The sequence below is a fragment of the Trachemys scripta genome, chromosome 3 (assembly GCF_013100865.1).
Source record: "Trachemys scripta elegans isolate TJP31775 chromosome 3, CAS_Tse_1.0, whole genome shotgun sequence".
Lineage (NCBI taxonomy): Eukaryota > Metazoa > Chordata > Testudines > Emydidae > Trachemys > Trachemys scripta.
The window spans coordinates 52,766,352-52,780,027 of NC_048300.1; the positions used below are offsets into that span (position 1 = coordinate 52,766,352).

A 13,676-nucleotide genomic window follows, 5' to 3' on the forward strand; every position below is an offset into this window, starting at 1 on the left:
TTTCCTTAAATAATGTCACTAACCAACAACCTATATTTTGCCATATGTAAGTATAGGGCCCAATTCTGCAAACTTTACACAGGTAGGTGGTCCTTGGTAATCCCATTGGAGTCAGAGGCTACGTGTGTGTTAGGATTAGGCCCTAAAGTATTAATTCACTGCTGTCTAGGCAATCTTCCTCTCAGGCAGCTCCCATCACTTCTCCCCTCCTCTTCTTGAATTTCTGCACTGACTTCCCGTTTCTTCCACTTCCAAAGCTGTCCACAACTCTATCCCTGCCTATGGGCCAGCTCTTCACGTGGTCTAAAATGGCAGGGAGCCATTGGTTTCACTATAGTGACATCAATTTGCACCAGGTGACAAACTGGCCCTGATTTCCTCCCATTTCCTGTATTCCACCTAAAATTCTCTACTCCTAGCTCCTCCATTTACTTACTTTTTGGCTTCATGTGGTTCCCTATGCTGAAAACATCTTCCCACTTAAGAGAGGCCAAGCTCACCCCCTCTTCTTCAAATCCTCTGAATCTCCCTCCCCCCCCCACAAAAAAATCCCTCATTCTACAAAGTTATAACATCCACACACCACTTCCTGCCTGATCACTATTGTATCTCTTCTTGCCTTTAGACTGCAGGGTCTCTGAGGCAGCACTGTGTGCTTTGTTGTACATACCTTGTCCATTCTAAAGTACAGCTACAGAGCTATGTGAATAATATGGATCTGGATCTGGCTCCCATGGCTTTTGTCACTAATTTGCACATGTACATGTTTTGCTGTGATCCAGGACATACCCAAGCAGAGTCAAGACAACGCCTCTGAAAACATCTTCCTCAGATATGCTACACAGGTACCCTGAATACAGCCGATTACTGAAAAAATAAAAAGACAAGTGGAGTTGTAAAAGAAAAATCTCCCGTCTTGCTATCAATCCATGTAGAAAAATGTCTTTGGAAATGTGGGCCTATCATTCCTTAAGTGGATACCTCCAAAACAGCATTGATCTGGCTGCCAAAATCCACAGAAAAGTGGGAGAGAGAGCTGGAATAGAATGCACGGCTCACTATATTAGGGGATGATTGTTTGGGGTTTATTTAAACAAGCAATTAGAAATAATCCTTGGATATTTTTTCCCTCTGATCAGAACTGTTTCCAGCTTGCACTTGCTGCATTTGGAAAGCAGACATCAGTCAGCATTTGAGTAATTGATTCCAGCTCTCTCTGAGCCAAGCTGTGTGTGTTCACAGGAGATGCTCTTAATGGTTTAATAAACTGTTATAAAAGAACTCCTTGACTTAGTCAAGAGAAAAATCACTGCCAAAAGCCTTTACACAATAGACCTCTCACAGTTAATAGTTATATCAATGCATAAAGGTGAAAAATGACACAGTCTGTCACACAGAATGCCCTGGAGGGCCTTGGGAAGCGATAGGGGCAGGGCAGGAAGATTTTACATGACTCATGCGTCGGGCAGCTGAGAGCTACAGCATCAATGTAGAGCAGGAGACAAGGAGCCCGATTCTCACTAGCTTTCACCAGTGCAAAAATGTACAGTAGTGTAAATGCAGTGTATTTGCTCTTATGCCTCGTGGCCAGAGAAGTGTGTGTGTGTGGGGTGGGGGAGGCGCTAGTGTGCTCCTGCATCAGCTTATCTCTGGCAACAATCCCTGAAGATTGCTGACAGCTGGCACAAGATAAAGCAGACTTCAGGCTGCTCTAACTTATTCCAGGAACCTTACCGGTGCCCAGCCACCCTAGGGACACACATGTGGCTAAACAATGCCTTTCCCCCACTCTCCTCCGGACCTTCAGACTTATGCTGAGCACGGGTCAGCCAATACAAAGACACTGACCCTTTGGCTCTAGGAATCAGCTTCTCCATAACAAATAATCCACTACCAGTTAAAATAAAAATAGTCGGGCAGGAAGGATGGTCATGTAGCTAAACCATAGGATAGGGAGTCAGGCGACCTGAGTTCCATTCCTAGCTCAAGCACTGTCTCCTTGTGGGACCTTAACATCTCTTAGTCTTGGGTTTCCCTAAGAGAGTTGTCCATCCGTACAACACTGGGGAGGATAGTACTGCTCTGCCTCATAGCAGTGATGGGAATGCTTGGGTTAGGGTTCATGGCCAACACAAATGATTGTTCAGGCTGTCTGATTCACACCAGATTTGCAGCTGTGTAACTCTACTGCCATGAGTGGGTTTGCTCTTGATTCGCAATGGTGTAAGCAAGTGGAGAATAAGGAAAGGGGCGAGGGTAAGGAAGCCTGGTGCTTATAAACTCATGTGCTTTGTTCTGCATTAGGGTTCAGACATCAATGCCTCACAGCTGCAAAGGCTCCTCAATGAAGTGTTCCTGAAAGGTAAAGCTCTCTGTGAGCCAGTTAATGGTGTTTTCCTACCCTGGATCTAGTGTGAACTAGATGCAGTCGTAGGTCTAACCAACCCTGATGGGCCTAGGAAAATGCTCAGTGGGATTGGTAGACCTCTGATAATAGAAAAACCTCTCTGAGATTCCCGTTATGCTTAATTTTTATTAAAAAATTAATGTTCACATGAAGGAAGATGTGAAACAGCCCAGCTCCAATCCAGGGCAGCACTTAGCCTTTCCTAGCACATTGAGCATACAGCCAGCAGAGAGGCTGCTGCATCTCAAGCGGCTGAACTTTGGCATGCCCCTGTGCCTCTAAGTGCTCTCTACGAGGACCAGCAGCACCTTCGTTTTTCCAGTCCTGGGTCCCCACACAGCCCTGACCTGCGGAGTGCCCTGCTGGTCCAGGCCTGGATCACCATACAGTTCTGCTTAGGCCGCACACTTGCTTTTTTATGGGATCCAGTCACAGGTCCTCTCCAACCAGACATGCAGCACCCACCTTATCCTAGTCCTTACCTCTCTCACAGCTCTGCCATGTCAGCTCAATGCCCACCTGCAACACTCCCTGGTGGAAGTCTAGTCCTGGCCTTCACCACTCCCCCAGCCTCTCAAATATTGGGTGCAGCATGTGACAGAGACTGAAAAGGAGGGGTCAAACAACAGTAGAGGAGAGAGATCACCAAATTTGTATGGGACCTAGTTACCTTTGGGTTGCTGCTGAATGACATCCCTCCAAAGGGGTCCATTTGAGAAGTGTGACACACACACACACACACACACACACAACACCTCCCCCCACCTCACCCTTAGGGATATGGACCACTCGGGGCTAGACTAAGATCCACTTCCCAACAGTGACCTGGTTGGAGCCCTGCTCTCTGGAGGTAGAGACCTATCCCAGGGTGCCTTTTGTTCTTTGTCTGATCACTTTTGTTTTATCAATTCTTATAGATCGTCTGGCCAGCCTGGGCGGAGGATTCTGCTTTGAGTCATGCAGAGGCATTTTAGCTCTGATGGATGTATCCTTTCAGCAAAGGCACTAAACTCTCCCCCCACCCCCCGCCCCGGTGCAGCCTATCCTTTCTTTCAGTTATGGCTCAGCTGAGCTTCCCCCTGGGACAACCTGCAAATAAGTATTGGCCACACGCATCAAATAATTTCCCCACAATGTATGCAGGGCTTTGCTATGCACACTCCCTTGGGGGGTGGAATCTGCTGTCAGGAGCTCGCTGGGAGCTATAGGCCCTTCCCTAGTTACTTTAAAACCCTATTCTATTAATTACAGAGTCCCCTTCTTCTGAACTCTCCATGCACTGTGGTTAACAAGCCTGGGCCCCAGTCCTGGACATTGCACAGCTTCACACAGGACACTGCTGGGATTCAGTAAGATCCACTGTATAGCGCAACCTAACACTACTTCTTCCCATCCTTCCTCTAAGGCTGCCAACCTGGGCTTGCCTGTGAACTGGAACTCCAAGCCCGCTGCTCTAAGTTTATGTCAAGAACAATGAAGCTATGATTGCCTTTCCCCTGACATCAGCCAGGGCCGGAGTGGCCAGCAGCAATGTCTCACTGCTGAATCACAGGCGAACGCCTGGCAAACTATTCATCCTTTGGTGTCTACCTCTTCTAGTTAGATGGATGGCATAGTCCTCCAACGGTTAACAAGACAACACTGGAAATGCATTGCTGGCCATTGTAAAACAAGAGCGCTCCTTGATGAAAACATAAATTCTCCCCGCTGCATGCTCTCGTGCTGTCTTTTTGTTCCAGGCCTTGGAATAACTCTGAGACAGTGCCAGGCCATTACAGATTGCAGCAAATGAATAAAAATGACCAGCAGCCAGTTGTGGTCTTTCCAGCTTTCCTGTTACTGCACCCTCTTGCCATCTAAACAGGCACGGAATGCAGGACACGTGGAGGGTGCTGACACAGCCACTTCCCCCCACCCCATTCCATTTTTATTCAAGATGGATTTTTTTCATTCACTACATTGGTACCCATCCCCTATACAGTGTGACCTATACTGGCCTTTAAGGACTGGAGCAGCCTCTTTCAGCCAAGTTTGACGGCAGCACCACCCACTTACTCTTATTTCACTGTAAGGGGGCTTTGCTTTCTCAGGGCTGTGGCAGCCACAGCCATGGTGCTGTGAGAGAGGCAGAGGCCAGAGGCAGCCTCACCTGCAGAGAACAGAGCACTGTGGGAGGACACGGAGGGTCAGATATTACACCTCCTTCAGGAAGATGCTGTGTGTGTAACCCCCCACACCTGCTGGGTGTGGTGTTCTGCCCTAGCTAGTGGCAGAGGGAGATGGATTGATTGATGAGTCTGCTCTACAGCCTTAGCTAACAGCCAGGTGGCTTTTAGCTCCTGCACTAGAGGCTCAGGCACTAAGCTCCAGTGGTCCCAGGTTTGAGCCTGCCTGCTGTCAGCCTTACATCTAAAGGCCTTGTGCCAGTGTAGGAGCAGGGTGCAACAGACAGGAGGTCCATGGAGATCTTGGGGGCTAATACCACTAATGGGGCTATGACTACTCTACACCTTATGCTGAGGAGGAGCTATCCTCCCCTCCCACCTCAAGTCTGTTCACTTCCCCAGTATGTTCAGAGACGAGATAGGGAGGCATACCCAAGTTAGCTCAAATCTAGCTCTTGTAACCCATGCTAACAGTGTAGATGTGGCAGGATGGACTAGCCACCTAAGTATCTATGCCGCCACATCTACTGTATCAGTGCTGGCTACATTAAAGCCAGCACAGAGGTGCCTACCTGTGCTACAATCAAGTTCAGTTGCAGTGTAGACATACCCAGAATCTAGCTACAGGTAATGCCCTGTGGGCCCCAAGCATCTTTTACCCCTCCCCAAAGGTGGCTGCATTTCCACAGGGCCACGGCCTCATGATCCGTTGCTGCGAAAGGCACTATATAACTTTGCTGCTTAATGGCCCTCCGTTATATTTACAGTTTGTCGCATTTATTTTGTGCATTCTATAGCTCTCAGACCCCTGCTCGGAGCTAGGAATACCTTAGCCTTCCCCAGCCTAAAGCCTGACATTCCAACCTTCATGGCAGCAGGATACCTTTAGCAGGGCTCTTTTCCCATGCGGGGGCTTCCTGCATCTGGTTTTCGGTGAGGCAAGCCATGGCCTAAATGGCATCCTGCTCCTAGGAAACCCAAGATTAGCTGCCACTAAACATTTAAGCCTTAACCACACATGCAGCTCAAGTCTAATGGAAGACTCTCCCTGCAAGAATTTAAGCACCTCTGGAAACTCCTTGCTCAGTACAAGGTACATGTGAACTGTCAGGAACCCATTTTCTTAGCTAGTGCTGCATTTTTAATCAAGGGGATGCAGACACTATGAAATTAAAATAGTGCAGGGGAAAGACCACAACAAAGGCTCGGACGATAAAGCACCTGGCTTATCATTCAAAAGTAGGGAGCTCAAATATTGGAGTGAGAGGCCCCCATCAAATGTTCTGAATGGTAAGAACAGGTCTGCCAAGGACTAAGTGCTCTGCTCTTATGGCAGATCCTGAGGAATAGGTTAGAGAAGGTGTTAGGTCCCAGTCTTGCACTTACATACCCAGGAATAATCCCACAGGTCAATGGGACTGTGGTTGTTCAGATGCAGTGGCAAGATGGTGAGTATCCCTGAAGAGTGCAAGCACTTAGATTGGATTACCTATTTGTCGTCCTATTATCCACCACATGTTTCTGTGAAAGGCTATTGCCCTATTTCATGGCAGCCAGTCACATTGCACCGGATAATACAATCAATGGAAAGGCCATGCTCCCTGGCCAATACAGACTTTGGTTTTCCATTATCTTCTCTAAATAATGCAAATACTGTAACAGGGCTCCTTCTCCCCCTCCCCCACTTCCTTTAAGAGACTCTAGGACAGAGAAAGGGACCCCAGAATTAGGAAAAATATTCTGGTACAGTCAATGTTCCTTGGTTTCACCTATTAGATCTGTTTGGGCTATCCTGAACAACTGTTCTCCATGCTTGCCATTTACATCCTACCTGGTTAGTATCTCACAGGATGGTTTTTGCCAAGCTAAACATACTGGGCCAGATCCTCATCTGTTGTATAAGTGGGCATAGCCCTATTAAAGTCAATGGAGCTGAGTACATAGCCTATTGTATTTAGAATATGGAGTGTACTGAAGGATGTCATCCCACCTAGTGCCATAGAAATGAGTTCTGCAACTCTTCTTTCAGATGAGTCATTATTGATGGGCTCTTTCTGTTGGCAGAGTCATGGAGATACAAGCTTTGGTCTGAATAAGTAAAACAGTGCAGGGGATATACACGAAAGGTCACAACTCTATAACCCTTCAGACATGTTTACCCTGCACTTCCACATCAGTGCCTTTGTTGGCAGGGGGATATCCCAAGGTGATCACTGCTCCCCTCTGTCTTCTTTCTCCCCTTGTCTCAGTGCACTAAGCCAGGCCAATGCTCTGAAGGAGCATTAACATCAATCCCTCACTGCCCACCCCCCATCAGTAAGCGCCCTCAGTCCAGGAGCAAGGATCACCCAGCTGTTCTTTCTGGAAAGTTGTCTTTCTTATTCTAGTCCCCCTATCCGACGTTGCACTGAGTTTCCACTAAGCTAATTCATTAAGGAGAAAGTGAAATGCATTGGCAAGTGGTCAACATGCTAGGTCATAGGACAAGTTTGGTCCACTGACGTTGGCTTAAAAGTAAAAAGCTGAACTCTTTCAAAATGGTTTCCAGGACATTTTCAGGAGGGTAGAGGGAACCGGTTCTGGATTCCTGGATGTCTCCGATTTGAGGAATGCAGTACAGAGAGCAGGTATGTTCAGCTGTGCTATTAGGAGAGTGGTGGAAAGATGAGGGTGGAGGGATTGTATGGAAGATCTAGTGAGCTCCTGCTCCTATCCGCGAGTAATGCATCTCACAAGGACAAGGCGATCACTAGCCATTCCCCGTGTAACCAAGCCAAAGAGAAGGTTTCAGGAAGAAGCCATTTCCCCTGCTGAGTGGTCCTGTAGCACAGGAATGGAGTGGAGCATTGCTGAGCTGGTGCTGATGATGGATATTTGCCAAGTGGTGGGAAGGCCAATAACGCTCAGCAAAGAGGCCAAAGAAAGAGTTAATTTCCATCTCACTCTGAGGTGCTCTCTCTTGATCAGGGATGAAGCACCTAGTAGGGGAAAGGAGCAAGGAAGTTTGAACAGCCACTACCCAGTTAGTTCATTCAATCTCTCTCCAGGGCTGTGACTGGTTGTATAGGAGAAAGCGGCATTGAAAGACCTTTTATTTAGTTTGCACTGACCTCTGTTGGCTAGACTAGTGCTGCAATTTTAAGCAAGCAATCCAGTTTCTGTTGCGTGATTGAATTTGTCTAGTTATATCTGGTTACATTTTGTATATGCGATAGGATATCCCAGAGGAAGTGCCAGTCCAACAAATCTGCATTAGAGATCCTTCCATTTAGCTAAATGGCTTTTTAAGTTGCATTTGCCAGTAGAATATAAATTTTTCCCCTATGGGGAACTCTAGGCAAAACGTAATCAACGGAAGCCACAAAGTTGGTGGATTTTTTTCAGGAGGAAGATACAACATGGCCTCTAGAGACTGAAATTCCTGATGTGTCATCAGGGTGTAGCAAGCAGCTCTGAGTTCAGGGATCTGAAATGTATCGCTATTGTAATAAAGGCACAACAGTGTAAAATACAGACGAAGATTGCACACATGCGGATACTGAAGGGATAAACAGGGAATATTAAAAAATGGCAAATTCAGCACATTGTATCCTCTAGGCAGTTTTTGAAGGAGACACACACACACACACACAACCTTGCCTCCTCACACACCATACAGCACAGGCCAGATTCTTCTCCCCAAGAGACTGCCTCCCTCGCCCCCTGCATGGGTTTTCTTACCTGGGGAGGTGGGGAGAGGAAGGAGAATAATCAGAGCCAGCAATAGCATACAAGGGCCTAATTAACCCCAAGAATGCTGCTAAATATAGGCCCCAATTAAGCATGTATTGAAACATTTTACCGGAGTCCATCACTAAGCTCCTGCTTTGCTGAATAACCTTAACTGAGGCCTTAATGTTTAGAAGGATAATAAGCTAGATCCTCAGCTGGTGTAAATCCGCACAGCTCAGTGCTCTTCTACACCAGATGAGGAACTGGTCCCAGCTCTTCAGAAGCAACAACCTGATGAAGTGCTTGGGATGCTCCGTGATGGAATAATTTCCAACCAGTTAAAATGAAAAGCCACCCTCTTAAAGCTTTAACAAACCCAGCCAAAGGGATCTGAGCAAAAGTGTAAAGAAAGAGCAGAGGGTAGGGAGTAAGGAAAGGCAACCCCTCTAGGGCCAACAAGTGAATACACTCATGCAAGCCTTTGCAATTAAAAGGGTAAGGGTATTTTTGAAGGATGGGGAGACATTGACAGAGATGGATTTCAGGGGCAAGTACATGCCATACCTCAGGACTGCCCACACCAAACTCCTGACCACTTACCAGTTTAAGATGGGATGGTTGGAGCCTTAGACAGTGCCTAGAAGTCTTGAGGGCAGATTTCAACAAGTCTGGGCTCAAGGAGTGTAGCCAGGTCCTTCGCATTTAAGGCTTTAATCAGAACACTCTTTACATGTCCACTGCCTGCGATGGATTAACAAAGGGGAATGGGATTAGTTGCTGTACTACTGTGATTCTTGCTCGCACGTACAAAGTGAAAGTGATCTCCAGACTTGAGGCTGGGAAGGAATTTTGACTGGATTTTATTTGTGAGGGCCCTCAAGGAGGGAGCTACCATCTTAGGGGACATTAAGCAGGGATGGGTCACTTGGTAGGTGTATAAACTGGGCATACGTAACAGGCACAGTTCCCTGCCATTTCAGAGGCTGGCTGGACCTTGCTTCTTCCGGTTGCTATCATGTTCACTGCTCTTTATGCCTCTTGTGCATAGGCCTGGCTGTTGATGACCAGCTCCTCCATGTGACGGCTCTAAGGTACAGCGATTCCTCCATGAGAATCTGTTTCCCTGATTTTGTGTGCTGCATGATCCGTCTCAAAACCATGGCAAGTAAGTCATGCGCCTCGCTAACTAGAGCCCTGTGAGGATCTCGGAACATGGAAAATATAGGCTTACACTGCATCAACCACATATTACAATATCCCTAGAACTACAGGTTAAGGACAGTGCAGCCTAATGGCACTGGCTGCCTGACAGGGTAGGGAATTCATTGTCTTTGCTGGAGATGCCCTTTTGTGGTCCTTTCTAGCCCTACATTTCTATGATTCTGGAAGCCTTGAGCTTTTTTTTGGGGGGGGGGGGGGTCAAAAGATGTTTTGGTTACAGTTGGGCAGGAAGTAGACCTGTCATAGGAAATACCAGGATTTTAAAGTTTGTTCAGATTCAAAATGAAAACAAAGTGGCAATTTTTAAAAAAATGTTCTGGTCAATTGAAATTTTCCACTTCAACTTTATTTTAATACAAAATACAATTTCAAAATGAAAAAAATCAATGTTACATTTCAGCCTTTGATCTTTTTTAAAACAATATTTCACCAAAAATACCATGTTCCCATGGAACCATTAGATGTTGATGAATCAACATTTTCCTACAGCCAAACCTTTTGTTGGAAAATTTTTGACCACCTTTAGTTTTGACAACTACATGAATCGAGACAGCACCTGCAGTTACTACTTGATAAGTGTGCAGGACTTAATGATCACATGTGAGTTGCTTCAGAGAATACCATGATCACCAGGAGCCAGTGGATGGTATGGGTGGGGAGGATTTCCCTCCGACCCCATTGTGAGATGTATTATGTATGTGTCATACCTAGGATGACCAGACAGCAGGTGTGAAAAATCAGCACAGGGGGTGGGGGGTGATAGGCACCTACATAAGACAAAGCCCTGAATATTGGGATTGTCCCTATAAAACTGCGACATCTGGTCTCCCTGAGAATCTTCAGGTATCAGCCAGTGAAGGAAACAAAATACTGGACTAGATGAAACTGGGCTGTTCCAGAATGGAAACAACTTTATTCTTATATGTTACAAGCTCCTCCCACCTCTTCCTATTGAAGTGAAGCTGTCTTTGTTCTCCCTAGGTGTATTTCGCAGTTTATCAAAGAATGGAAAGATTTGCTTCACTGCAACAGAGGTGAGGAGCCTTCATTGTGTTTGTGCCCTTTGCTGCCTTAATAGATTCTTGTTCTCCTCCTCAGATCCAAAGTAGGATCATTACTAGTGCCTTCTTCACTGAATCACTTTCAAAACAGCTAGCACAAGGGGGGTGGAAGATCTTCTTACGCAGGGTAACTGTGCATTCAGGGTGAAATCCTGGCCCCACTGGAAGTCAATGGAAAAACTCCCATTGACTTCAGCGGGGCCAGGGTTTCACTCTAAGGATGTCTCTTACACTTGCACTGCAGTCATAGGTACGGCTGCAGCATGTAGACATACATGAGCTAGCTTTGATCTAGCTAGCTTGGGTACCAATAATAGTGAAGCCACAGCAGCATGGGCTAGAAGTACATACTTGGAGCTCTGGGCAGGCTAGTACAGCCCCTACTGAAGTCCGTGTGGCCATAGCTTCGCTGCAATTGGTACATGAGCTAGCTAGGTCTATATGCTGTAGTCAGAAGTGTGACTGTGATGCTGACATACCCTAGATTAAAGCATACACAAGACTAAGTGGCAACTCCCTCCTTTCTGACACCTCTGATCTTCCTGGAGTACAAAGAACATAGCTCCATTAACTTACATGGAGCTAGGCAGACTTAGATCAGCTGAGGATCTTGCCCTATGCATATAGTGTTTTCTCCTCTCACTGACACCACTCTTTTGTGTACATAACTCCAGTGGAGTTACACGGAGTTTTCAATGCAGTCAAGGCACACCCTCTTTTCCCAATGTTTATCTGTCATCGTAGGAGTGTGACCATGACTGGGTTTAAAGAAAGAAACAGAAGACAAATGGGCACCTTTGCTTTTTGTCTTTAAAGCACCGCCAGAGGGGTAACTCACTAAAGTAGGCTGTACCAAACTTATCTCATTTTAAAAACACTGCCGTATGCTACAGTAATAATCCAGAACACTGCATCTTCCCAGACTCTCTGGAACTATTACTGTAGAATGCTGTCATATTTTTCTTTTATGAAGTTGCCCAAATCTTATTTGAACTGTCCCCTAAAAACTACCTGGCCGCAATTTGGGTAGCTCAGTAGCATGGCTCTTAGTTAATTACATCTTCCCTGCACAGTACAAATGACTAATAAGAGTGCCTCAGCAGGGGTTCACAGCTTCCATTGTTGTGTGATCATCTTGTGGACCACATGTTAGAGCTATCTATGCTCTGATTAGCCACCATGCAGATCACCTCCTCTTCCACTTGCCCTCACCAACCATCCTTGGCAGTTACTGACGTAGAAGAGTAACATTAGGAAAGTATTTAGTGCAATTTGGCAGCCGGAAACAAGGAAAATGCATCAGCATTATGTCACCGGCCTCGTCCCCATGGGCCGCAGCATGAGAATTGCTGTGCTCCAGTATTTACGTTCTAAGTTATTATGCATCTACTACTTAGATTTCCTGTAACTATCTAAATGCATTTTCTTCATTCTCCCAGTGGATGATTTTTAGCATGTACTGCTAAAGCAGCAATATGGCTCTACATTGCTGGTAAGGAGTCACTTCAATCCTGTACAAACAGAGGAGAAGAGTTCCTAGCATGCCGTGACACACCTGTGCTCTAATACACTGTCGAACAACCGCAACCACCTGCACTGGAAGACAGTGTGCTGTGATCATAGGTAACAGAGATGAAACAGGAGGCAGTCTAGGCTGATGCTTAGAGAAAAGGGACTAGGAAGAAGCGGAAGGCTCCTGAGTTCTTGTTGCTGCTGGGTCATTGACTTGTTGTATGACTTTGGGCAAAGTCACTTGATTTCCTTATCAACCCAGCTGGAAAGTTGAGTTTAAAACAAACAAACGAATAAACAAAAAGCAGGAACTTTGCTGAAACGCAGAAGCTGCATCTGATGTGAGCCTTCCTCGGGGAACGGAATTATAACAAAAAAAATCTGATTAAAAAGAAGCTGTGATGGAATTCCTCTTGCCTCTCTCTCTGTTATTATTGACACACTGTACTTAAAGTGAACACAAAGTACATTGAGCACAGAGGACTCAGAACTATGACTGATGGGGTCTTAGCTTGTCCTGTTATGTTCAGCAGAACCACACCACTTCCCCACAATCACAGAAGAGGGGGATGGATTTGCTCCAAGTTATTACCTGTACTGTTAGTTTTGCATGCACCAACCCTGTGTCTGCCCATTCAAGTGGGCACTTCTGTACAAAATCAACTCAAATTTGGATGTGTAGAGTGTGCATTTGCATGCAACTGCATGTTCGAAAATCTGGCCTGTCAAAGTTTCCTGGGTGAGAGCCCAGGCGGAGGCACAAGCCCTTTGCTGGAGTCTGGTGTCGTGGTGCAATGAAGCTGCCTTGTGGTGATGTTCATATAGCAAGAGGATGGTGTTTGCATTACAGCTTTAATACATCCCATCACAACATATCCTCATGTAAATAGCATGCCAGGATAATAGGAGAACCTTGCCCTGGGGGAGTAAAGTTGGTTGAATTATCCATTACAAATGATGCACCAATTTTACTCTTTTCTATTCAAGAATCTTTCATCAAGTGATCCCAACTCCTGCAAATATCATGAATTATAATTTTCACCTAATAATTTGATTAATTAAATTCAGCCTATGGGGTGCTCATGAATTGTTCACTTTAGTGACTCATTAGCTGTAACATGTGACTGGTCACTTAGGTCACACACAATTGTTTCTGATCTCCACTGAGTGTGAAACTCTAAGCCCCCCAGAACTGTGGGGATTTGTGAACATTTTCTCAGATCCCTGCTTGTTGTACCAATCCTTGTGAATAAGACATAGGATGCCACGGAACACAGCAAACTCATCTGTGTACTGTGACTTGTAAAACTTTTCACGAACGATTCTTTGCTTTATGGTTACATCCTGAGCCCCCAGTCATGAGTGGGACCCTACTCTGCTTAGTGCTGTACAAATTAATCTGATTGCAGGTTGGGGAGGATCGTTTGTATTTAGCCGGCTACACAGAGAACTGAGTTCAGAAAGAGACACCCCATTGCTGGCCATGGGAGAAGATAATGTACCAAGGTACCTAGCTCCTGCAGAAATCAAGTGGTGAATCTGGGCATGGGTTCTTGTGCACATGGTTTCTCAGCAGGCCTTGCAGTACTGCAATGATCT

At 46.0% G+C, this 13,676-nt stretch overlaps 1 protein-coding gene across 1 annotated transcript in view; it reads left to right on the forward strand.

Moving 5' to 3' along the window:
- Nucleotides 1–12,467, forward strand: part of LOC117874529 (calpain-13-like) — a 62,911-nt gene extending 50,444 nt beyond the window's left edge. Inside the window, exons 15-22 of the mRNA XM_034764738.1 lie at nt 783–845; nt 2,305–2,362; nt 3,325–3,392; nt 5,597–5,665; nt 7,121–7,199; nt 9,332–9,448; nt 10,486–10,538; nt 12,005–12,467. Coding sequence (XP_034620629.1) covers nt 783–845; nt 2,305–2,362; nt 3,325–3,392; nt 5,597–5,665; nt 7,121–7,199; nt 9,332–9,448; nt 10,486–10,538; nt 12,005–12,031 — 534 coding nt within the window. The 3' untranslated portion in view covers nt 12,032–12,467. The remainder of the gene's footprint in view (nt 1–782; nt 846–2,304; nt 2,363–3,324; nt 3,393–5,596; nt 5,666–7,120; nt 7,200–9,331; nt 9,449–10,485; nt 10,539–12,004) is intronic.
- Nucleotides 12,468–13,676: the final 1,209 nt, after the last annotated feature.